Consider the following 25,388-nt stretch of genomic DNA (forward strand, 5'->3'; position numbering starts at 1 on the left):
ACTTAATTTGTGGGAGGGTGAGCGTGCCTTCAAGGTGCAGAAGGTGGAGTTGAGAGCTAACCGAAATGCGGGAGTGTTGTTTTTAATGTTCGGGGGAAGGGCATTTAAGCAGAGAGGGACAAGGAGAGAGAAGGCACAGAAGTGGGGGGGTGTACACGGAGTGGGCAAGGGACAGACTGATGAAGATGCTAGCATGCCAATATTATGAATCCCATTTTCCCCATAACCTTTATGCATAGTTTTAAGTGCCCGGCTCCATGTTCCCCGGTCCAACTGTACTGCGCTCTGGAGCAAAGTCCTTGCTGTAGTTTGCGCTGCACCAAATCTCCTACTTCGATAACTGATATTATCATCCACACTCGACAAATGATGATCCCCTTCAGATTGCCAGCCCATTGAGGCCTTCACGATTCAAAACAAAATATGCCAGATTGCTTTTTAATGAACTATTGGCAGCCTATCCTATGTTGCAAAATCATGTTCCATCAGGGAGCAGACACTATAAAAAGCAATCAATATGTCTCCCGGCGAGGCAGGGTTCCCCTCATCTGTTGCTATAGCAAAGGAAACGTGTTCGGATGAATTGCCCCCGCTCGCCCAGCGCGCACGCCATGTCTAGTGCGCATCTGCCAGGCCCTTTCAGCTCGATTTTTCAAAGTGCAGTTCTATTTCAGGTAACATTTTTAACGAACAAATGTAATATGCACGCGTGTAGGTGTGTGAATAACACACCTACATGTGTTCTATAGGTTCCATGTCTTAAAATCGCTGCACAAATGGCTGTATATACAAAACATTGCAGCAAAAATGCTGTGGTTTTGCCGCCACAATCATGTGAAGCATGCGGGGTACACCCCCCAGCAACCCCTGAATCCATGTTACCATTTAAAGGGAGCGGGGGCACCCCCACCCCCCTTAAATGATATAATGGGGTATACCTTCACTGGGTCAAACCACAGCATTTTTGCCGCTTTTTTTTACCGGCGACATTTTTGCCGCAATTTTATTACCCGATACCGTGCTATATACGTTAGGATTATATAGACACAACAGATGGCCCAACTTTAAGTGTTTTTCATTTTTTTACGTCATTCGAAAGATTACATTACATGTTAAAGCCACACTTGCCAGGCTAGCATTGTCTCACTTCTTTTTTTGTCCTGGTCACGTACAATATTTATACATATATCTTCCCAGTCAGGCTCTGTGCAGATATACAGCTTTCCATTCTGTCACACGGGACATTCCTATCAGCACTGTGTGTGTATTCAGGGATGCTTAAATATAGCAATCTGGACACCATTCTTTTATGTTTGCCCTTCTCCATTATGTGCCCTCAGCTGTCAGCCGGCTGGATGCAGTCTCGGTTCCCGGCTTACAGGGCGTACCAGCAGCTCACCATTTGTTATTTTTCATTTTTTTTTTAAAGAAACTAGAATTTTCCGTTTTGCTTTTTCCCATGGCCCTTGTAACCCATGTGGTGGGCTTATTTGGGGAAGAAGACAAGCCTGGATGAGATCACAGGGCCGGCAGCACTGCAGCATCGAATGCCTCTTAAAAAGGTTAGGGTGCTTCCCAGGGGATTTGTTCTGGAACAGGCAAACTAAAAGCAAACCCAAGTGAGAGCCTGATGGTTTGCGCTTGTACTTATATATATGGGCCTGATTGACAGAATGTTTTCCTATGGGATTGCGCCATTACAAAACACTTCTGTGAATCAGGCCCAAGTGCACCAAGCGTGCAGAAAGTGCATGGTAAGTGCATGATAAATATGAGTTAAGTTGATAAGGGGATGGTCCAGCCTTGCATGCTCAAAGTGCACGTGCAGTTCGGATAAGGGTGCAATTTGCAGCTGTCCTCGTTCACATAGGTGATTTTGTGTAGTTGGCGCTGTGTCGGGGCAAACTGCATGCACAGTTGTGGCAGGTACCACATGTAAGTTATGCGTGCCTGGGTAGGGGCTAGGAAGGTGTCCAGCATATGCATTAGCACATTCCCTACTCAATGAGGGAGATGCTCACCTGTGAACCCTTACACTCCTCTTCTAACACTGCCTTCCCTTATTCCTGGCCTGACCAGGCACAGGGGAATGTGGAGGGGCAGAGGGTGGTCATTTCCCACTTCTGCCTGCCTTTCCAGGCCTTTTACATGTCCCACCTAATGCCTTGTCTGATAAAAGGCACTCCCAGGCTCCTGTGCTTTGGAGAGGGGTGCAGCAAACTGCTACTTCAGCAGGTTTCACCTCTACCCAGTTGCATGCTGGGAGCCAATGCATAAAGAACTCGAGGGTGCCTGATACTTCTTTACGCTGCTGTATTGGGCCTCACGCCAGCTGCACTGCCCACCTGATCATGCTGTACAATTTAGTTGTGAATGCAGGTTCTCATGGCTTCAGTGGCCAAATTTTGAAGTGGGAATGTTTTTTTTTCCTATTTTTTTACGTTGGGGGAAAAACTTTTTTGAAGGTGGGGGCACAAATATATTTGAACTCCAATACATACCTTTCTTTAAGCCCTACTTCTTAGCATGTAGTAGTCTCCTGTGGTACTGTAGTTTCCCTTCATAAGAGGCAGTCATAATATCAAAGTTAACATATCCATAGAGCGGTGTTTGGGAGTGCGGGGGTGGGCTCCTGTGTCCTTTGTTTCTTTCCTATTTCTTTTTGTTGGGCAGTAAACGGATCTGGTATGGCCCTTATCTTTAGAGCCAGTAGGGCACGTTTGCAAATGCTGGGCTGAAATCTGCAGTGCACTTTGCATGCTCCCATGCGTCTGATAACCCTCCTGTAACAATTCTGAGTTGTGTCCTCTCGCCTGATTTAGTTGACATCCTTCCGAATTCCAGTACACTATGCGCTTGGCTTTTTTCTCCCCACTTAGAACAGCATGAAATTGCTCCTTGAGATGCCTTTTATAATGTGTGAAGAAGTTAGCAATGTTTCATGATCACTCTACGTAGGCGCAGTCTTTGGTTCGGTTGTTTTTGTTATTTTAGCATCAGTGGATTTGTTTGGTTTTGTAAGCACCATGGGCCTATGTTTCTGCTCCAGTAGACCATAGGTAGATGTTGTGACTTTTATTTTCTTCCCTCACTTAAATTACGGATGCTTTTTTACCTGCAGTTCTGGGACTGAGGCCTTCTTTATTCTGAAGGCTTCTTCTTTCCAGGACAAGCCCCTCTCTGTTTCTATAACAAAGAATGCCATACACTTGTGGCAGTACGCAGAGCGTACAGTAAAATGACAAAAAAGCAGAACCCTGACGTGCAGCACTTGTGCTTTCCGCTGGGATACCTCATGGATCTGTGTGGACTTCTTTTGGGCAGAGGGCGGTGGGTGATGTGGATGTCACGCATAGTCTGCTGGAAAGTCTAGCAGTTGCATGGGAGCAGGGTTCAGATCAGCTTGGCACCAGGGAAAGTCAACACAAGGTGGTGACCATCTATGGAACCCCAAGCCAAGGCGGCGGGGGGGGGCATATTATCATGCCAAGCATCAAACACTGAGCATGTGCCCGCTAGTGAGACCACCTGCCACTTTGTCTACACTGGTGAGCAGCAATTCTTGCCATGGCTCTGCTGGGTACCCTCCAAGGAACTCGTTCTTGAATTTCACATTAGCCAAAAGTGCAGGCAGCGTTTCCCTTTTTTCTACCATATCATTTAGTATCTAGTGAATTGTGAATATGCTGTGGGTTAGGATTTCAGCCATTGCTTTTGTAAAGTAAGGCTGTAGTGGTTTGGCATAGCGCTTGGGCTAAGCAGTGGTCGAAATGTAAAGAACCTGCATTGGCAATGCCAACAGTATGGACTTTTGTGTTGGCATGGGAAAGGCACTTGCCAGGCACATACAGAGTGGTATTAATTGGCCCTGGATGGTTCGGGGTGCAAAATGGTGCGTGGACTTGGGCATCTAATAGCAATGGCTGGGGAATGGCTAATTCTTATACAGACGCCAAAATGGTTGGCTTTGCTAATGCTTGTTTTTAACAGCTAATAGACACGCAGAGTTCTTTTTAAATCGAGTGGTTGAAGGCAGACATTTAAGAGATTTCTATTAAACCAGTAGCGGGTTTATCCATCAATTAAGTCATTAACTTTCTGAAGACCTTTGAAAAAACCCTAGGAGGCACTTCCAGGGGATAGCTTGATAAAAGTGAGCTCAGAGAGTTTCCATGAGGAGGTGTTTTGGGTGGGGAGAGGCAAAAACTGGGTGGGAACGGCCATAGGGATTAGCATGTGGGCAGTCAATGGGTGGGTAAATAGCCAAACAACAGCTACAAGCTGTGGGCCCCTCATAAGCCATTTATCCCCATCTCTAATGCAATAGGTTCGTCTTATAGCTGTCGCTAGCGACACCTAATAGCCCAGACTAAAAAAGTAGAGGAATGATGTTCTCTCTGTCCCTCCCTTTTTGCCCAGCCCATTTTTCTGTTCCCTCCACTCCCCCATACCGTTATCCCCCACCCACAATTCAAATCCCCTGCCTGTGTCCTTACTTTCCTCTGCTCCACCCCACAATGCTGTGTTTCACAACGGTTCCAGCAGGACTGAAGACAACACTGTGAACGAACATGCATTTCATTGACCATTGTCCATGCGTCATGTATGCAGCCTCCCCTGCCAATCACCTGCCATGGGCACCTCTTAAGGGGCATGCCCAGGTCTACAGCTATTGACACACCCCTCCCATTACCTGAAAACACTTCTCAGATCACTGCCTAGCTGGACTTTTTGACTGCTTGGGAATGAGCGTTATAGCCCAAGCAGTCTATTGAAATAAACAAAGCCAGTCCAGCACCTGCAAAATAGCGCAATGGGATGTGACCCAGAGTTCTTACTGGCAGGGCCTAGGTTTGCAGCGCCAGCAGGAGAAACGTTAACATAAAATAAAATAAAAATAATGGTGGCCACCACTGACGCCCTGGAACGGTACTCAATATCACATAAAGGGAATGCCATTCCCCTTAGTTCCCTCCCAATTTGACCTCTGCGGCTGAGGCTCATTTCCCAGTTGCAGGCTAAAGTGGATGAGTGCCTATATACTTAGTGAAGGGTGTTCAGTCCTGTCCACATGCCCCCACGGACATAGGAATCTGATTGGTTAGTTATATCGTTAAATATGCTCAGCCGGTAGGATGTATAGCTTTAAAACAACCCCGTCATGCAATTTGCTCTGCTGCATCCACGCCCCATCGCGGTGCATGCTGGGGTTTGCAGTCCTGTTTTTCGCATGAATGTGCGGGCTTGCTCGCCCCCAGTACATCAGGCATGGGTCATTGGAAAGCCAGCCAGCAGATCACTCTGAAATGGAGGCGTGTGCAACTTGAAAGCTGTGCCGGCGAGGCAGGTGCTCTTTGCTCTGACACATCTCTGCAGCCTGTCACAGCTCGCATCTGGGCCGGGCTGTAGAGGATATAGACCGTGCCACGGTATGCTTCCACTTCCACCGCGAGCGCCACATACCCAAGTGGGTCTCTGATTACCTGCTCAGCTTAGTCCGGCTTGGATAGTTCGAGGCAGGCCAAATATATACAACAAAAAGATCTGTGCTCATAAAAGGTTGGAGCTTATGCATCCAGTTCCCCACGAGTGATGCTCTTATCCTTCTCGACAATTGGCCTCCTGTTGCCATGGCACTGTACAAGAGGCTTGACGGAGACACACGTCTCCCCTTCTGCTAGTGCCAAGCACTGGCCTCTCCAAAGGAACTCAAATTGCAGGCGGCGCTTTTTAAGCATTGGAAAGTGATGCCGGGGTCACGTGACTCTAATGTCTCCTAGCTGATAGGTGCATAAACACCCGGGCAGCCGATCCGTATGCCACCTTGCATATGGCGAGCATAGCAATCAGATTTTGCACTATTTTAATGTGATGGGCCGCAATCTTTACCCCTCTGTTTATGTCATTTTCTGTTACAGCCAATGAAGAAGCTTCAGGAGCAAGCGTGAGATCTTACAGTTTCCACCCCTCCAGGCACCCGCAAGAAAAGCATTCGGTGCCCAGCCGCAGAAAAAGGAGTGTTGGTAAGTCACGCAAACATACCGAAAACGCGCCCTAGTGTTCTTAGAGAAGACACTGGAATGAGACCGGTTGAGCTAAGCAGCCGTGCATTGCACTGCAGCAGGGATCTCTCTTATAAGCCAAGGCTCTTATCAGCTTTGGGTACTTTGGTTGGTAATTCTGCTAATGGGGTAAACATTGGTAAATTATGTTCTCTTACTTCCTGTCTCAGTCTGTTAATAGTTAAAGCAGGCGTCAATTGGAAATGTGTATACATACAGCCACTGGCTAGCCTGTGTGGTGCAGTGGCACAGACGCGTGGAGTGGTACAGCCACCGGCTAGCCTGTGTGGCGCAGACGCGTGGAGTGGTACAGCCACCGGCTGGCCTGTGTGGCGCAGACGCGTGGAGTGGTACAGCCACCGGCTGGCCTGTGTGGCGCAGTGGTGCAGACTCGTGGAGCGGTTTTTAAAGGTGTTTAGCAACAGCGAGCCTCAACCATTGGACACGCTGTGCACTGTGGCTTAAGATGGTTTAATGCAAATGAATTTGAAGCTCATTCAATGGGCAAACTTTGTTTTCTTTGTCGGAAGTTGTTCTGGAAAATACATGTTTCTGTCTGGGACAGAGCACCTTGAACTTTGGATCAGCCTTACCTTCACCTTTAGTGTACTGAGCGCAGTAACGCTTGATACTGTGTCCCAAAAGAGACGAGCTGGCGCCCTGGCAAGTGGAGGCAAAGATATCAAGGCCATTTTATTGGTCCAGCCTCGCGAGAGTGATTCGATAGTTCATACGTTGAATTCTCCACAACCCTTTCGGTTGCCGCAATCAAAATGAGATGATGCACACTTTGTTACATCAAGCAAGCGCTGGGCAGTTCTCTTTGCACCCTGCTAGACTGATCCGCATGCTTTGGTATGAATGGCACGCATGATGAAGAGTGATATGGTCCTATGTCCAAACTGGTATTGAACATCATAATAAAAAAGAAATCATGTTCCAAAGTAAATAAGAAAACTGAGAGGCACTTGTTTGTTAGAGTGAAATGGTAACATTTAGGGCACGTCTGCAGAGTTTACTGTTGCACTTGTACTGCTGTTGAATTCATGCATCAATGGACATTGCTGTTGAGCCCTCGGAGGGTGCAGTTTAGAATTATTCTTGATAAAATGGAGAGAGGGGGCGAGTCGTGGGACATGGTGTAAATCAAGGGTCTGCAACCTTTGGCTGCACAGATGTTTTGTACTCCAAATCCCATCAGATCCTGTCAGCATAGATCATAGCTAAGGATCATGAGAGTTGTAGTTCAAAACATCTGGAGAGCCATAGGTTGCAGACCCCGGGTGTAAATGGAAACGGGTCGGGCATAGAGTGGTGGCAGGGGCACAGTGGGGAGGGAAAGGCGCGCAGAGAGGGATGGGTCAAGGACACTGAGCAGGCACTAGCAACAGATCAGAAGCGGGACACAGCTCATCCACGCACAGTTGCATAGGGGAACAGGGCAAGGAGCACTGAGGAAGGGATGGGCAGGTTGGGAAAGAGAATAATACATGTGGCTTGTAATGGGGGGGGGGGTCAAAGGCCTTCCCCTGTACAAACACAACAATGTCTTCAATGACCAGGAAGGAAAATAAGGGGGAGCACATGGTGTACATGTCACAGGAACACCCACTGTACAGGAACACCCACTGTAAACAGACTGCACCATAACCCCTGCACCCCAGGAGCTGGCTCCATGATCTTCACAATATAGTATACTAGGCATTCTCCACACAGCTCTCCGCCTGGCACCACACAGGAAAGAAGAAATAAGAAGCATGTTTACAGCAAGAGGCAATCGGTCCCGTTGCGAGACCTGCTCGAATGGCGAATTGTGATCCAAGAAACGGCAGACGTTTGAGCGAAGTGCCGTATGCCTGCAGTGTTCCAATCAAGGTAGATGACTGCAGACGCCTCTCAGATGGGCTCTATTAATAGGGGCCGGAAATGTTTGCAATCAAAACACATATGTGCTAAGCTGCTCTGGATATCCTGCCAGTGCCAGCATACCATATAGGTCACTGCAGCACAACCCTCCATCCTTCCTGAGAGGTGGCATGTATGATGCGTGAAGGGAGAAATAACTCAGATTGGGCACCAGAGAATGTATGCCCCATATTGCCGGGCCGGGCTCTTGCCAATTTAGATACCTTTGGGGAGACAGAATACCTTAATTTCCCCTCAAAAGATCTAAACTGCAAACGTTTCAACTCCATCCTTGCACTTGTGTGTTGGCTGCTGCAACCGCAGTAGTACCTTCCTCTACCCCGAAGTTACAGCCCTACTTGTGATGTGTGTCTCTTGCTGGTGGAAGCTGGTGTGTCGTATTCAGTATCGTAATATGGGGTCATCCATGGTATGAAGGAAAATATCCAGTTTGCTTTCAGATGGGCAGTGACCTTTGCAGAATTATGTAATTATATCTGCAGTTAAATATACATCTCCCACCGCTTCCTTCCTAACACCAGCTTAGCTCTCTTACCTCCTCAAGACTCTTGGCTCTGCCCTGACACTTCACTTCACAGATACTATCCTTGTTTACTCGTTCAAGTGACCGGACACATGCTTCCTCGATTTATGATGACACTACAGCAAATTTAGGTAACGTAAGACCTTGCAAGCGCCCACGTCTCTCCCAGGCTTGGCGAATCGAGGCGGAGGGCCTAGTGCACTCTGTTAAAACGCATTGAAACTCTCTAGGTTATAAGCGATGAAGTCGCAATAGTGGGAAAATGGTCCTGTAAAAAAACTCTGTCGTATTGCCTAAACAAAAAAAGTTTGGCCAATTTTCTCTTTTACGCTCTGGGTAAACAAAGGGATTTTGTAAAAACATATTTACTACCCACATTTACAATATATCCTTTAAGAAATTATAGGGTAGTGGATAAAGGCAGGAGGGAGCATTCAGAAGCAAATGGTAAAAGCCATAACACATTAGATTTGCCAGGAATGGAAACAGCCTAAAATGGTGAGTTGTGGCATGCAGCTTGTAGGCTTTCTGCAAGACCTTTGTTGGGGGTTGCGGGATTCCCCTTTCACCCGTGGCTTTGCGAGGGGGGCGGGAATAAAAGGCATTTTCCCATGGACATGGATGCTGATTGGTAATGGATTTTCAGGAGAATTTAATGGATGTTATGGTTGGGAGTTAGTGATTCATGGAATGCTGCTTGGCAAATGTTTTTGAATGTTGTGGCGGTGCCTGTCACCTGCCGTCCTACGCTCAGTCATGAGGCATTTCACACACTTTTTTCCATAGTCTTTTTCTAAATGGCATTTGTACATGGGTAAACAACAGGAAATGTAATTTTTTATAATTTTATGATGCTGTGACCACTTCGCCAAAGTTGTGTCTCTAGCCACAAAACAATGAATGTGCATGCTTTTTCTCTCCCCCGCTGCCCCCTCTGTCTCTTGCCCCCTCTCTCTCTCTCTCTCTTGTTCTCTTCCGTATCGAACACGTGTTCCGTGATCTAGTGGTGATTTGGGATATCAGAGCCAGGGCTGGTAGGGAAATTGAAACTGCACTTGTAACCAATTTCATTCACAAAATAATCATTAACAAATCCATAGTTTGACTTGACATTTCATAGCATGCAGCACCTATACATTTTTAATATTTAGAGTTAAAATGATGCTTAATGTGACGAAATTCCAGAAAGAGTGGGTGCTAAATCACTTTACCCGCAAAATATGTGACTTCACTTGATACATTCTAACTTGTTCCGGTGCACTCTGTACATCTGGGTACCCGGAATAAACATTTTTGGAACTTTCTCGAAGTGTAATGAAATCATAAGCAACTGTGCATGGCACAAGCCGCCATATCTTTATCACCAGTAACCACTGTCCAAAGGCTTAAGCTCTCAGGACCATTTCTATTGGCCCAGTATTGGTAATCCGAGTCAGCGTTACGTCTGTAGACGTAAAGATGTCTGTTTGTGCTGATAGGGCACCGCTTCAACCACACCACCCAAAGCACAAGCAGTTGCAGCAGATGAGAAACATGTTCATGTGTCCCCCATGAAACTGTGGACTTAAGTGGTGAACGGGCGCCATGTCCCAGCTTTTGCTGTCATACCGAGTTTGCATGTATTTCCCAGTCCCTCCACAGTAGCCTGACTACGTCCTCTACACTCAGTCTAGGTATTGTTGCCTGTTCCCGAATTTGCCAACATTAGATTGCGTACACTCCAAATAAGTCCTATTATTTATTTCCCAAAGAAAGCAGACAGGTATACGGCCCAGTCCTGTTACCATGCCAATGGTAAACATGGAGGGTGAGGCGTAACAAATAGTATATTTTGTAGCTTACCAACCTGAAAAGGATTGCCCGAATATTAAGAACAATAACCGCAGTGATGAATTCGAAACTGGATGCTAAATGCAGGTGAGAGTTTAGCATAACAGTACAGAGAGCAAGAACGGGCAAGTATTCCAGGCGGATCAATGAAGCAGCGAAATAGGGATACACCCAGCACCTCTGACCTGAGAAATTCTGAGTGCAAATACCTTGTTCGGCACACAACAACTGTGCAATGTCTTGCAATCAGTTTTCATTCGAATTATCCTCACAAAAACCACGCCCTAGCCACAGGTCAACACACGCTCCTATTGGATTCTTGCTGTAGTTTTATCTATTTGACCTCCAATGGATGCACATGAAGAGAGTCAAACATTCTAACAAGACAGTTCAAAGCGTGATCAGGGGTCGAGCGATTCCTTCTAGAGTGCACTGTCGTGATCACTGGGCTGGTCCTTGCACCGCTGAAGCTGGCATTCATCCTCACTGGTGACTAAAGACACTGCAGCCCCAAAGAACGAGCCATCTACCCACCTACTTTAAACCTACCATTTACTTGTAAAGTCCTGGAAAGGGAGGAAACCAAGTGATTTCAGGACTGTGTGTAAGTTCACAACCTACTCAGTCAGGTTTCGGACCTTCAAGAGAAACAGGTACAACCTGACCCACATCAGACAGGGTCTCCGATTGAGCATTCCACGTCTTATGGCAGAATATACCAATGTTGGGTGGCTGATTGAGTGGAGTCAACCCGTGACATACAGTGGACCCAATCGCTGGAAAAACAGTAGCCTGAAAATATGAAATGGGTGTGATAATTCCTCCAAGTAATGGAAATGTATGATACCAGATGCAAGAAATGTATATCAGACTGATATCACCAAGAAACGAGATTTTGGTATTGGGCAGAACATTTAATAGTGGTTACACCAGGCGACACCCCAAGCAAAGAAAGACAGACTGCAACACACTCTCTCACTCTAACATTTTCAACCTTTCAGTGTGTAGAAGATCCTGCCATTCCAATAAACCAGTTCCGGGAAAAAAGCTGAGCAGACCACTAATCCTAGCATTGCTTGAGTATGGCAACATAGCATACACTGGTCCCCTACTCGCCCCCCGCCCCCAAACATAATTTACAGGGTGCAGTGAGTGCAGAACCAGGCAGTCCGACTGGGCATGGACAAGAAGTATCAAAGTCTCGTTCATGGCATTGATGTCTCTTCACTGGATCTCATTTGAGTGCAGGATAAATGAAGACTACGCAGAAAATCGGGCAAGTGGAGTTCAAGTGCTAGGTGGAAGTGATGTAGGGGGGCCCCAAGCTGTGAAAGGGTCTAAAGCCAAATTCAGGGGTTCGGCCTATCTCACCGTGTTTTAAGTGCTTTAAAAGCACCTCTGTGTAAATCTTTGACTGCGTCACTGACTGAAGCAAGGAAGTATGCTGGCCGGACAACGATTGCCATGTTTAAAAGTATATAAGAACTCCCCTGAATGGTAATTATGTCCCATGAATGACTTCTAGGTGGAGCCCATTTGGGTTACGTAATACACGCTCACGTTTTCACATGTAGCCTTGGTGTAACTCCTGTCCTCGTGACTACTTGTGTTTTCATGGACAAATGCACACGAGCAACAAGTTAGGTGCCCTATAGGAACTGTTTCAGAATAAAGCGATTTCTTAGCTTCCTAGAGTCCGTTTCTCTTTCTGAGATTTCGTGGCAGCTGTGTGAGGAACACCGCATGCCCCCTGGAAACACCTTCTCATTGGCTGCTTGTTGATATTTTCTCAAAATCTTTAACCAATTTGAACCTGGTGTAAGCATCAGTAAATGTTGTTCACCAAGAGCAACTGAGGTACTTTTTATTCCACAGACTTCTGTCCTTTGCCACTGGCCACCCCTCTTCCCAGCTGAGCTCTGGCCATAATGGCACTGCCAAGTCAGAATTGGTTGGTGATTTGTATTTCGGTCGGTAGGCGTGGTGACTGGGCTTGGGAGGAGTTTCATTGTCTAACACATTTATTTGATGCTGCAAAATCACAATTGTAAGGGAAGCGAGCCTGTCTACTGAGACCGTGTAAGAAAGCGAGTAGCTTTTTTCCTTTTTGTCTGGAAATTGAGATTTTTAGACTCAAGGCTTTTCTTCCAGCTTTAAATCTAGCCGAACCATATCATAGCCACTGGCAAGTCTGAACTTATCCCCTCCTAGGTGATGGGCTACTGCAGGGAAATCCCCAGAGGTTATTATTGTTACAAAATTGTATAGCCCAAGCCTAGCTTGGAAGGAGCAGAGATATGGATGCCAGGATTAGGGTAATATTAACAGACAATAGTATTGAGGGGCAAACAATAATGCAGTACTATTTGTGTGTGTACAAACAACACAGTAGCACTGTCTTAAGTTGTAGATAGTCACCTGGTGGCTGTTGAGTAGCTTCAGAGTCTAAGCAATGTCAAGGTGTGACTAAAATAGGCAGGTTGTCCGCTTTTTCCAGAACAGGAAGTTCCTAGGTGTTCTGTATTGTTTGCAAGAGGCTGCCTGGGGCTTTAGGCCTTTCTATCAGTGAACAGAAATCTGAACTGAAGCCATCTCTGACTTTCTGCTGTATTAATGCTTTGTATACAGGGCAAAATCTTGCAACCTCCCTCTGTTGTGTGGGGCAGCTTTCAGCACAGTAATTTAGTCTTAGGAGGAATTCACCACCGCTCAGTAGTTCCAGAAGTTACTCTGTATTATTGCATCCTGGCTCCCAAAATTACAACAACTCTCCCCCATGAATGAAACCCCTGTAAATGTCTCTGCTTTCTTTTAGGCGGCAGAACTCTGCCCATTTACGTAAGCCGTAGAAAGCATCTTAAAAAAAAAGCCAATTTGGAGAAAATGCTGAATTCGGCACAGGAAAAATGAACAAAAAACGAAAATGTCAAATAAGGGGAGCGGGTGTTGCAGGGGTGTCCCCTGCTCACCTTCTTCAACATTATGGGATTTCGGGGATGGTGTGGGTGTCCCCCGCTTTCCATTCATTATATAGAAAGCGGTGGGACAAAAAAGATGTTTAAAAAAGAGAGTAAGGGACCCTGCAGCGTCAGTTTCCCCTCATAATTGGGAGATGGAACTGACGTTGCAGAGAGGCGAATGCAGGTAAGTAGGGGTATTTAGGGGTAATTGTAAGGGGTAGAGGGGTGGTGGGCAGAGGTAATAAGGTCATATGAAATTTTCGTTATGAGAAAATGTAGGCCTCGCTTAGTTCACCTGCGATAAAATCAGATTCGATTTTATCACGGACATCACCCATTTCCAAGTCTTGGCTACTTGTACATAAATTGTGCCTGACCTTTTCTTGGTAACCTAACTTTGCATGACCCAGCCAGCATCTTATAAGACATGATTATTCTCTTGTCTAATGATGGTTGTGATAGTGGCAACAGGCGTCGCTGGCGGGGGGGGCGGAGGGGGCTTTAGCCCTGATCTTTTGGTTTTAGCCCCGAGTAAAAGCTCAAGGGCTACAACCAAAAGGCTACCTAGCCCCAAGTCCCAACATAGCGTAGCCCCAGATATTTTACAAACCTAGTAACACCTCTGGTAGTGGCGTTGGATGCTTCAGCTTGGGCTGGTAGTGGCTACTGAGGTGGCCATTCAGGTTTCTCTTCGGACAGTTCCCAGGGGGAAACAGTGCACTACTTTGCTCGAAAAATGACTGCAGGAGAATTTCTTTTTTTGTGCAGATGAAGGCAGATCAGATTAGCATGTACGACACCACTGCCGTGTTTTATATAGGCATGCGAGGGTAGACCCACTCTTTTCAGCTCTGCAGTGAGTCAGTATGCATGTGCACGGTGGTGAAGCTCGAAGATATTGGGCAGCCCATCTGTTCACTCCAACTAAGTGTCCCACACATGGGAGCTACCGCCTCTTGGTAACAAGAGAATCAGCCGGGGTAAAAGAGATCTCCAAAGGAAACCGGTCCTCCACACTGCGGCAGTCATGCACTGCATTCCGTCCAAACATTTCCTTTTGTATACAAAGGGGTGGATGGCATTTCTGGAACCCTGAGCTCCACTGTCCATAGTGGCCTCGGCGGTCCATGTCAGTTCAGCATCACCGTCCTCCGATAGCTTGGTTCAATGGATAGAACTCTCTCACACCCCCCTGATGGCACACGAATATTAGTTACTTGTCAGGCGTTCATGGGTCTTACCTAGAGTAATGAGTGCACAAGATCAACCGCCTTCTCCTTGAGGTCACGACTGCATTGATCTGCCAAGGGTTAAAACCTGAAAATGAATAGTGTTGCTCGGCGGTGGAAGGCTTGAGTGAGGGCATTCCTCATGCAAATAACCATCACTATACCGTATATAGGTACAGAGTGCTGGCCAATCGGCCAACTGAGGAGTGCTGACCAATTGAGGGCATTCCTCATGTGATTAAAACTCACTACCATGCAAGTAACGATTTCATTCAAAAATCTGCGTTAACTGTTTTTTAAAAAAAACATTGTAATATACTTTGATTTCGATGCTGTACCGTGTCTGAGTGGCAGCTCATTAATAACTGCCAGACACACGTAACTAGGCAACAAGCGCCATGCTGCCAAGTCGAATGCAGCGATGCAACATGGTGAACCATGGCCGTTTCCCGGGATTTTGTCACATTGTGTTCGACACCATGTTTCCTATATGTTCAATGGCTGTCCCCGTCTGCCGAACCTAGACGTACAGAGCATCACGTGAACCTTTTAATTTGTGTTAATGTGTATGTCTTGTCTGCATGAGTGGTGTGTCCAGGGCTGGGTCTCTGGTGTGTATAAAAGCATGGTCTCTGCTGTTTGTGTCAATTGCAAACAGACTTTGGATTATGTGAAGAAGTAGTCAACTTTGCTTTTCCCTCTTGTGCACATCTTTTCAATGTTTGATGGTGCACTACCCCTCCCTCGCTTCCTTTCTCGTGCTACGTGGATTGTGGTCATATTTTGTAGATATCTGACGTTTTCTAGTACTTCCTCTACTGCGTGAAAATGAAAAACTGTAGTTTTTGACATGTCAACTATTGCTTCTGACCAGCAGTCGGGAATGATGACGCAATGGGCGTTTTACTCTTGGACGTCTCTTTTAATTGGATGTGAGGGAGTGACCTGCAGTTCTCAACTATTGCACTTGCCATGGCGTATCCACGGCGGCACACACGCACTAGTTTAGACCCTGTTCAAAGGTGGTTCATCTGCTCTTAGGGGGTTACAATTAGAAAACTGTCACTTGGAGCAGGGCTGAAGTCGAGGTTACACGCGAGTGGACGGCGTCCACCCACTTTTTAAAAAACATGTTGAGGGTGGATTCAGTCCCCCATGCTTAAATGAGAAACATTGAATGTCCTCTTTGCATTTATGAATTAAAGCCAACCTCGGGGATCGAACTGCAGTCGTTAGGTTTGCAGGCCACCACTGCACTATATAACCTGACAGAAAATAACCAACAACTAAAGGTGAAATGTCCCATTTCCGTACTGCAAGTTCCACGGAAAACATTTGTATTGGTTCTTGGAGTTTAAAACATGCACACCTCTTAATGTTTTCAAAAACACTTTTATAAGAAAATAACCTCTTTTGGTTTTGTATGTGTGTTGATTTTATAAATGGCAAATGCCATTCGTCCTAGGCAATTTGGGTTGTTATGCAAAGCCAATTTAATGAAATGTGCATCTGTCATCTCGATATGCTAATATCTGGTGACATCACATACCATTGCGTTTGTAGATGAGAACCCCCACTTTAATTTTTAGGACTTGACCACTGACTTGGAGGCTCATATAAATTGAAATTCAGGGTAAATTCCATTTGCTAATTAGCTGGAGTTGATGTTTGAGAAGTGCCGTGATTGTGGGAAGCATGCAGATGACACTATTGCAATGATTGGTGGGTTCTGCGTAGGTCTGACGATTGAGCATTGTACTCATCTTGTCTTCCCTCTTCTGTCCGTAGAGGAAGCTGTCCCGGCACTTTGCAAAACGCGGACTGTAATCTATGAGATTCCTCGCAGCCAGATCGATCCCACGTCTGCCAATTTCTTAATATGGCCGCCTTGCGTGGAAGTAAAACGTTGCACTGGTTGTTGCAACACCAGCAGTATGAAGTGCCATCCATCACGGATACATCACAGAACTGTGAAGGTAAGGTGGGAAGAAAATTCATCGTGCACAGCTGTTCCGTGCCTTAATTTGTGGAGTTTTCTTAAGGGCCATCAAACCTCTTTTAACCTTCATGGGTCATTGAGGATCAGGCACACTTTACTTCTCTGTTGCATTACACTTCTCAATTGTGTTAATCGTGCATTGTTGAAGTCCTCTATATAGACATACACATCTGATTTGTGATTAATGTAATAGTCTGCTTGATTCAAACAGCGAAAAGCACAAAGGATGAGTCCACCACTTGCTTAATGGCATTGCTGTCCCATGCAGTTCTATTTTTAACTTAACTTTTGGGATGGACAATCGTATGCTCATTTGCTTTGTGGTAGCAACCAAATGTTTCTGTAATGCAAATTCTTTCATCTCTTGATTTTGTAGATTTCAAAGTCTATGCCCCATTTTTCATTGGTATTACTTTCTCACAAAGTTTGTGACATTGTGTACTTCATTTAGCCAATTCCACGAAATTGCCGAAATGTTCCAATATAAAAAAGGCAATCAGTAGATTTACAGAATGCAGAGTATGCAAAATTGCTGCAAGAAGTCGGCAAGGGCATTTTGCTATTGATGTTCCTTCACAAATTAAGTTTGTATTCAAAAAAATATTCAACAAAAGTTAATCTGCCATTTTTATCTGAGAAAACTGAGTTGAAAAAGTAAATACTTATAAGAATGTTTACTTCAGGATTAGATTAGTTTGCTGAAACAAACAACCCTCAAGCTAAATCTTTTAGTTTCTTCCCAAACTAAGTGAAGACTCTTTACTAAAGTTGTCTACCTCCTGGTAAAATATCCTGTATATTCATTTTTTTCTGCAGGATTGTCAGCAAACTAAGACAAAAACGTATGCTCACAAGTTTTTCACCTGCTGTTAAATTAACGAAATAACTCGTTTTCTGCAAGATTTTATTATCCAGAAATTTCACCAGAGCCCTGTTTGGAAAGTACCGTCCTAATTTCATATAATTTAGCAATGTGGAAAAATAATGCATTTGCCAATGGCGCCAGAGGGATATTTATGCGTACATATTTGCATGCTTTTTATTATCTGAAATTTTTCAGTGGAAGCAGAATGTTTTTGGCATCAGGATTTGTTCTCGACACGTGGGTATCAGTGTAACTTACTTCACTTGACAATATGTGGCATTCATGATTTGGACAGCCTGTACATTGAATACATGTGTACTAAGGTGTAGCAGCGGCTGCCCAAGAAATCCTATCAAGAATTATAAACAGCCCTACAGATAAGGGGCATGTCAGCCACTTTTACTTCCTAAAATAGTCAAATCCTCCCCAAAAAGAAAAATAGGGCTTAAAGATACTTTCGACAAAAAATAGGAAACCGATACATTGGAGATTGTCCCCTGCCTTCACCCACAAAGCTCCATGTATTAATTTGGACCATTACGAATGCACTTCTAATATTACTTCTGAGCCTAAGAGGTACACGTTTCTTTAAATGTGCATGAATAACTCGTGGCAAAGACATTTTTCTTACAAAATGAATTGCCATTTTACAGTTAAAATATATATTTTACTGGCTTTTAAAATACTCCCATTGGGAATGGGATTACTATTTTTACTCCCTAAAAACCATCTTATTCCCAACTTTAAAAAATAGGGAGTAAAATACTCTGACTTCAAAATCTTTTATGAACCACTGACTATAAATGTTTTAAGGGTACTCGCCATAAACAGTTTTGTTCTTGCAAGCATGCTTGCTCTATGTTGGTACTTAGGTGCATATGTCCTGATGCACCCTATCCGATGGCAGCAGTAGCTTGCCAAAAGTATCATGTTACATTATTCAGAGGTTTCACAGCACGTGCTGTTCTAGTTCAAGTGTTGCTTGCAGACTTAGCCTTTCATATTTTGTAAGTCTCCGAGAGTTGGCATTCTAAAGTTAACTAAACAGTACGGATCTGTTTTTAAGTCCTCAGACAAAACACATTTTTTCATAGTTTCTCCTTAGTCTTTCGTTGCAACTATGGCTTGTCCATTAAATTGATCGTGTCTTTCTTTATTCCTGGATTTTATATTGGCAAACAGATTTACCGATCCTACCAGAATAAATGGCCATGTACCGATAAATTGCTAATATTTTGTAATTGGGTTCAAATAAATACAGGTTCGATGTTACTAGCTTCTTCTAAATGGTGGGTTTTGTAGCCTTTAAAAGCCTGCCATATGTGGTGATATGAGCTCCTTCTACAAGGACTCAAAGCAATCCAATCAAATTACTAAACACAGAATTGTAAAGGTATTGCCTGGTCTAATGCATGTAGTTGAACATAATGTGCAATGTCCATCCATATATTTGCATGAATCAAATAATCAGTCAATTTGGCTATTGAAAATATTTCTTATTAAGATTCCATTTTCTTTCCTTCATTAGTGCTGTGTACATATGAAAGGGACTCATTTTCTCTATAGTTGTCTAGGATAGTTGGTATGGCAGATGGTACAGTATACAAAAAAACCTGTTGGTGGGATCCCCTACTTCACTGGCACTCAGGGGTAGAACACTTATACATGAAACGGTAATTGTGCCAGCTAGGGTTTTGCATATAAGCTTTCTATTCCAAAATATTTAGTTTCAAATTCATCTCACTAATAATTGTCCACATTGTAAACATGATCATGTGATATGAAACCCTAGCTTTAAAAAAAAATGAATTGTTTTAGAATACTGAAGCTGAATGGTATGTATGGAATATTAATGAATGAATGAGAAATCATGATTTATTGAATTAGAATTGGATTTATGTACTTTTTCATGTTAAACAAGAATGAAAATAAAATAATGTTTAACTAGACGCAGCTCCTGTCTCTATCCTCCTGTTCTCCCCCCAGTTCCATCTGGCACAATTACTGTTTCATGTATAGATGCTACAGTATAGTCATTTATGTTTAACACCCTAATGAAGGAGTGGCATGGATGTATCTGTCCTTCCTTGAGTTTTTGCTAAAATCCTGTACTTATTGGGATATTTTTTTGGAGCAGCTATATCTTTATCAATCATGCAGCATTACATTTTATGATTACTGCAATAAATGATTTTCAAAAGTCAATCAATGTGCCTTCATGTATTTCTGCTGTGCAAGGGTCATAACAGTTCGTGTACCAATCTTGGTGCCCATCATAGCTTCCTCGATGTTACTATCATTCCATTGGTCTTTGGCACAGTTTCTGCCAATGTGCCTTGTGTGCTTCTCATGGAGGGCAAATTGACTGCAACTACATTTTCTGCATTCTACGTTGTTTCGTCATTACCTTTTGGTAATTTGCTTAGCTGGAATACCATTGTGGCATTTTTCCATTTAAATTTCTTTTGTAATGGGGTCTCCCCATACCACCCTACCCACCTTTCCTGCGCCAACCCGTCCCCAACCCTCTTCCCTATTTTAGAATCTGGGCTACACATAGCCATTGATTCATTTAGTATTTATTTGTATAGCGCGTCAAGCCATGGGGCAACTGAGTGCTGTTCTTACAATTTATACAGTTTTACAGTTATCAATCGTTTATATATAAACGATTACATTACAAGTTCGAGGTGGTAACAATAACAATACAGATAGGCATAATAGTCATAACTCAGTAGACACATAAAATATACAATTAGCAGTCAATATACAGTAGTGGCAGTAGTGTTGTGTGACACAAATTAAGGATTGATACATTTGTTTTATTACATACATGAGAATCCCATTTACTTCTGGTGTTCTTACTTGAAAGCCACGCGTTTTGCCTGTGCATTGACTGCCAAGAAGCAAAACTTGTTTGAGTTTTATGTTGGAACGCCCCAGTGGTAATGCAGATGTTCTCTCTGTAGTCTAAAGAGGGCATAGAGGCGGAAGGGTGCATCAATACTAGTGGCCTCACTTGGTAAGTCCACAGAATCCATCATCACCGTCAGCTATTCTGGCAGATTAACCGTTCTGGTAATAATGGCCAACAATTGTTTCGATGACCCCCAGGAGTCTTTGTCTGCAAAGGACGATTGAGGGGTTTGAATCCACTTCTTTCCCGGTCACTCCGTAGACATGCATGTTTTCTTGTTAGCCAGTGTGTAATGCCCTTTTGGCTTCTAGTGGACAGTGAACAATGAAACTATTGCTGAACTGTGTCATGCCATGAATTTGTCAACAATGTAAAAACTCCTTTGATTGAGAATTCCTCATTAATTGATAGTGTTTCATTGATCATGCTTTTTTCTGCACTACTCGTTGATGTACCCTCGTGTGATCTGAATGATTACAGTCTAGGGCAGTCATGTGATGTCATGTAAACCAATCAAGCAAGGAAAGAAACGTGTTTTCCAGCAGTTGTTTTATAGAAAAGCCCTGTGGCTTCATGCAAGACCTAAAAAGGCTCACGCTTGCATGCAGCCACAGTATAAAAACATGAATAATAAGTAAACTGGATACATCCATGAAAATGGAACCCACTCTTAACCCTGTTAAAGGTGAAACAAGAGTGCTGTCTCTAAGTGGAATGTTCTAAGGCGACATTGCACCGTACTGTTATAACATATTTGCAATACGCTGTAAAATGACAGTACGTGACGCACAAAACTGAGACTTTGGCGATGATTCATGGATTATTTGCGCCGAAAAAAACGGGATTTGTGCGCCATTCTGCCCGCAAATCCCCATTTGTTAAACAGGGATTTGTGGGCAGAATGGCACACAAATCCTGTATCTTTTGGCGCAAATAATCCATGAATCAGGGGCTAAATACAATCCATTGACACAGATTTAGGAAAGAAAACCTACAATTTTCATATTTCTAAATATTGGTAATAGCATAGCTCCGTGAAAGGACAATAGACCTGGCTTCCAAACCTTAAGCATGGGGCTCTGTAAGAATGCAGCCATCACATATTATTTGTAATTTTCCATAGGCATTCTGTGTTTCATTGAAACACATTTGAAATGTGTAAATTTGGTCAACCTTAATTTGGCTGTTGCATTTTGTTCTTTTTTGTCCCAGTGCCTTACTCTCTCGCCCCTCCATCTGCGCACCCGCCCTTTCTCCCACCCTTCAAAATATATCTCTATGAATATTTTCTTCCAGTAACTAAGTTTAGGTCAACCAAATTTACTACTTTCAGATTTTTGTTAACAAAACCACCATATACCGTTTTAGACTTCTCTCTTGGAAGCATTTAGATGTGTTACAGACCAACATTTTATTGAGTGCCATTATCATACTGCGGAAGTACATGACCTCCTACGGTGCATACGTCTATTGATGGTGAGGTTGGATCAACAACTACTTAAAAAATAAACGGATAGCAAGGGAAACCAGGGCACTTGTTCTTCCTGACCCATCTACTCACTCGTCCTTCACTCTCTGTACTAAAGATCAATGCTCACACTCGACATGTTCACTGATTAATACCCAGGGAAGCTTCTACACCTAATACTAAATGTGTCAGCCTAGTAAAGGAAAGCCACTGCTTCGGGCATTCTCTGACACAGCTGACTGAGGTTCTGTGTTGTTACATGTTTAAGGAATTTTTCCATTTCTCCTTTCTTACCGACTTGTAAGAAATAGTTTAACTCTAGCACTTAAATATTGTTTAGTCAGGTCTTGTGTCATTGCCATTAAATCATAAGAACAGGGCCCAGAGAACAGCCTTTAAAAGGAGTTAAAAATACCCACATCCAACAAGCTTGAGATAAGTAGTACGGGGGTACAAATATTGCTTCAAACATGTATAGTTTTACTTCAATGTGCCAGTGTGTGGGACACACGATTAGTGCATTTCTAAACATTAATAGGATGCCATTGTACCATGTGGAGATTAGATATGTGACTCTCAAACCTTTTTTTGCCTTTCCCTCTTTCTCGCATTATAGTCAATCTACTCTTTCTTCTTTTCTTCTTACCATCCAGTCTTGGATGACTGCTCACACTCTACCTTTTCATTTCTCTAAAACTGAGGTTCTATGTTTTCCTGCTTCTCCCTTTCCTCCTCCTATTCCTCCATCATTCTCTGTTTTCCTTCTTCTCACCTTTCTCTTTCCAGTTAAGCACACAATTTGGCGTTACTTTTCATACCACGCTTTCTTTTTACATTGCTAACACTGCCCATTCTTGGTGCTTTCAGCTTTATATTTTCGGAAAGCTTGTCCTTTTTTCTAATTTCAGGCTGTAAACCCATTTCTTCCTTATGTTTTTCTCATCTTGACTATTGTTCTGCACTCTTACTCAGTCTCCCTGTTTTTCACCTGGCTCCTTTTCTCTCATCTACTATTCCTCTATGCATTTATCTTTCTTCCTGTGCTTAACTTGCTTCTGTCTTGGCTCTCCATGTAATACTTGTCTTCGTTTTCATTTTCATTGTTTTCAAGTGCATCCATGGTTTAGGTAATTTTTAGCTCTCTTTTCTTTTTTCTCTTTATAGACCGTCACATTTTCTCTGCTCCCATTCTTTCTTTCTTATTGCAGTTCCTAAACCATTTTTTGCCCAGTCTCGCTTTTGTTCTTTCTCGCATCTGGCCCCTAAGAACTGGAACCTGCTGCCTCTTTGCCTCTTTCTTTTACATCTGCATCCGATTATTCTCATTTCAGCCCATGTCTCAAACAATGCTTTCTCTCCTTCTCTCTCTCTCTCTCTCTCTCTCTCTCTCTTTCTCTCTCTCTGCCTCCTTCCCTCGCTCCCTCCCTCTTCCTGCAATAATAGTTTAACCTCATTGCATTTATGGTCATTATGTATTATTTTATTATATACAGCAGTTTGGAAAAAGCGCTATGTAAATTCAGTAACATTCTTGATCAGGTGGTGCAGCCCTGACAGTTGGTCCTAATTTATTTATTTATTTTATTTTATTGTTCATTTTTAAGGCGCTTAATAGCAGTAAGTGGTTTCTAAGCATTGGATGAGGATTCAAACCTGTGTTGCACTGTGTTGCCTTTACTTACAAGACAAACGCGTTGCCCCTCAGCCATCCTTCCTCCAATAGTGCCATGGTCCGGGTGGGGTGTGACCATAGGCCAAAGTTGGCAGGAACTAAAGGGTACGACGTCCTGTTACTTTTCAGGGCCATCCTTCATCGTCCCCTTACTTTGGGTCCCGGAGTACCATTCCAGGACACAACTTTTGTTTTTGCTCTATCTTAAACTGCTCCCCTACTGGGGATTCGAAGCAGAGCTCTGCCCATAAGAAGCTAGTGTGACATCATGCAGGTGCTGGATTTCTGTTTATTTCAGTAGGCTGCTTGGGACGTGAAACCCATTCCCAAGCAGCCAACACGCCCAGCTCAGCATCTGCATATGAAGGCGCTGCGCTGTTTGCAGATAAAGGGAGGGTGTGTGTGTGGCTAGAGTCCTGGGCATTTCCCTTAAGAGGTGCGAATGGTGGGTGATTAGAAGGACCTGCTGCATAAAGCTGCATGCTGAGGGGGGCAATGGCGTGCTAATGGAGGTCATTTAAATTCATTTTCTTTAACTGCTTTCTTCAGTTTTGCTACAACAGTTGTAAAACACAGAGTTGGTTGTGGGATGGGGTGGAGTGGAGGAAAGGAAGGACCCAGGTATGGGGTTTGAATTCAGGGGGAAGGGGAGCGACAGTGAGTTTGGGGGGGAAGGGAGGTTGAGGCAGAAAGGGGGGCATTCCACAACTTTTTCTTTTACACTTCGACCACTGGATGTGACGGATCCTGGTGTTCATAGGCCTGTGGTTTTACTATGGAATGTGCGGACGGTGCTTCGTGCATTTTCAGATGCGTGGTTAGCTGTGCTTTGAAGGCCTGACATTGTCTACCCTTAGTCAAGATTAATGCACGGATCGGGCCTGCAAATGAGAAGGATTGGTCTGACAACACTAACTAGAGTAATCGGAGGTCGAAAAGTCGCCCATTACAATTGATTTCCATTTGAACAGATTGGTGCTTGTAGCCTTCACCTTTAGCCCTGCATGGACCCTATTGGTATGATTGGGTATTTATAACGTGCTTAATACCCAGAGGTTTCTAAGCGTGGACCCGGGGATCGTACCTGTGTTGCTCTGTGTCGTTTTGCTTCCAAGGCGAGCAAATTGCGCCTAAGCTATCCTTCCATATTGTTGGTTATTCGATTACTGGCACTCATTTTTTATCTATTGCTCTATCCACTTTCAGACCCTACTCTTAGTTTTCCAAAAGTGTTTCAGATAATTTATAACTTGCGAATGTGATACAACCGACCCCTGTGGAATATGTCTCTGTGACATAAGGCAGATGAGTAACGACTATCAGCCCTTTTTTTCACTTCCCCCAACAAAAGAAAAAAGTGACCCAACAAAAGGAAAAAAGTGACCCAACAAAAAAAAAAAGTGGTAACCCATTGTGTAAGGCGCCTGCTTGCAGAGCTACTCCAGTCATTCATGGCATTCTAGTGTGTTTATCCTCATGGCTTCTAACTTCACATATTTTAGGAATGTCCATCTTGTTTTCTCAGGACGGAATGTGGTCTCCTGGTGACTTCTAATCAGGGGATCTAGTGTTCTGATGTTTTTAAAGCAGGGAATCTGGGCGCAATTCATATATAAAGAAGGCATGTTTTTTTCTGGTGATTCTGTGCGTGGTTTATGCTTTTCTGCTGGTTTGTGCATTATTCACGGAGTTTCTCAGCATGAATGTAGAGTTTTGCTGACTCATGGATGGCGATTGTGGTGTTCTCATTTGAAAAGGTGAAATCAGTGGCCTTCTGGGGATTTCGCAGGCGGGGATGTCAGTGTCTGGGAATTTTCTTCTGGCCAACTTCCTTTCATGTAGCATGCATTGACTCTGGTCTTTTGGGGTTTTTCAGGGACAGTGTGGGGAGTGGTTTAGTCATTTGTAAAGAATCCAGAGATCACATCCTAGCCTCG

At 43.9% G+C, this 25,388-nt stretch overlaps 1 protein-coding gene across 2 annotated transcripts in view; it reads left to right on the forward strand.

Annotated features, from left to right (window-relative positions):
* PDGFA (platelet derived growth factor subunit A) overlaps positions 1-25,388 on the forward strand; it is an 88,530-nt gene that overhangs the window by 18,753 nt on the left and 44,389 nt on the right. For both annotated transcript variants that reach the window (XM_069647237.1, XM_069647238.1), the window contains exons 3-4: positions 5,919-6,023; positions 16,319-16,506. In XM_069647237.1, the coding sequence (XP_069503338.1) occupies positions 5,919-6,023; positions 16,319-16,506 (293 nt within the window). The remainder of the gene's footprint in view (positions 1-5,918; positions 6,024-16,318; positions 16,507-25,388) is intronic.

The sequence above is a fragment of the Ambystoma mexicanum genome, chromosome 2q (genome assembly GCF_040938575.1).
Source record: "Ambystoma mexicanum isolate Mex_15411 chromosome 2q, UKY_AmexF1_1, whole genome shotgun sequence".
Taxonomy (NCBI): domain Eukaryota; kingdom Metazoa; phylum Chordata; class Amphibia; order Caudata; family Ambystomatidae; genus Ambystoma; species Ambystoma mexicanum.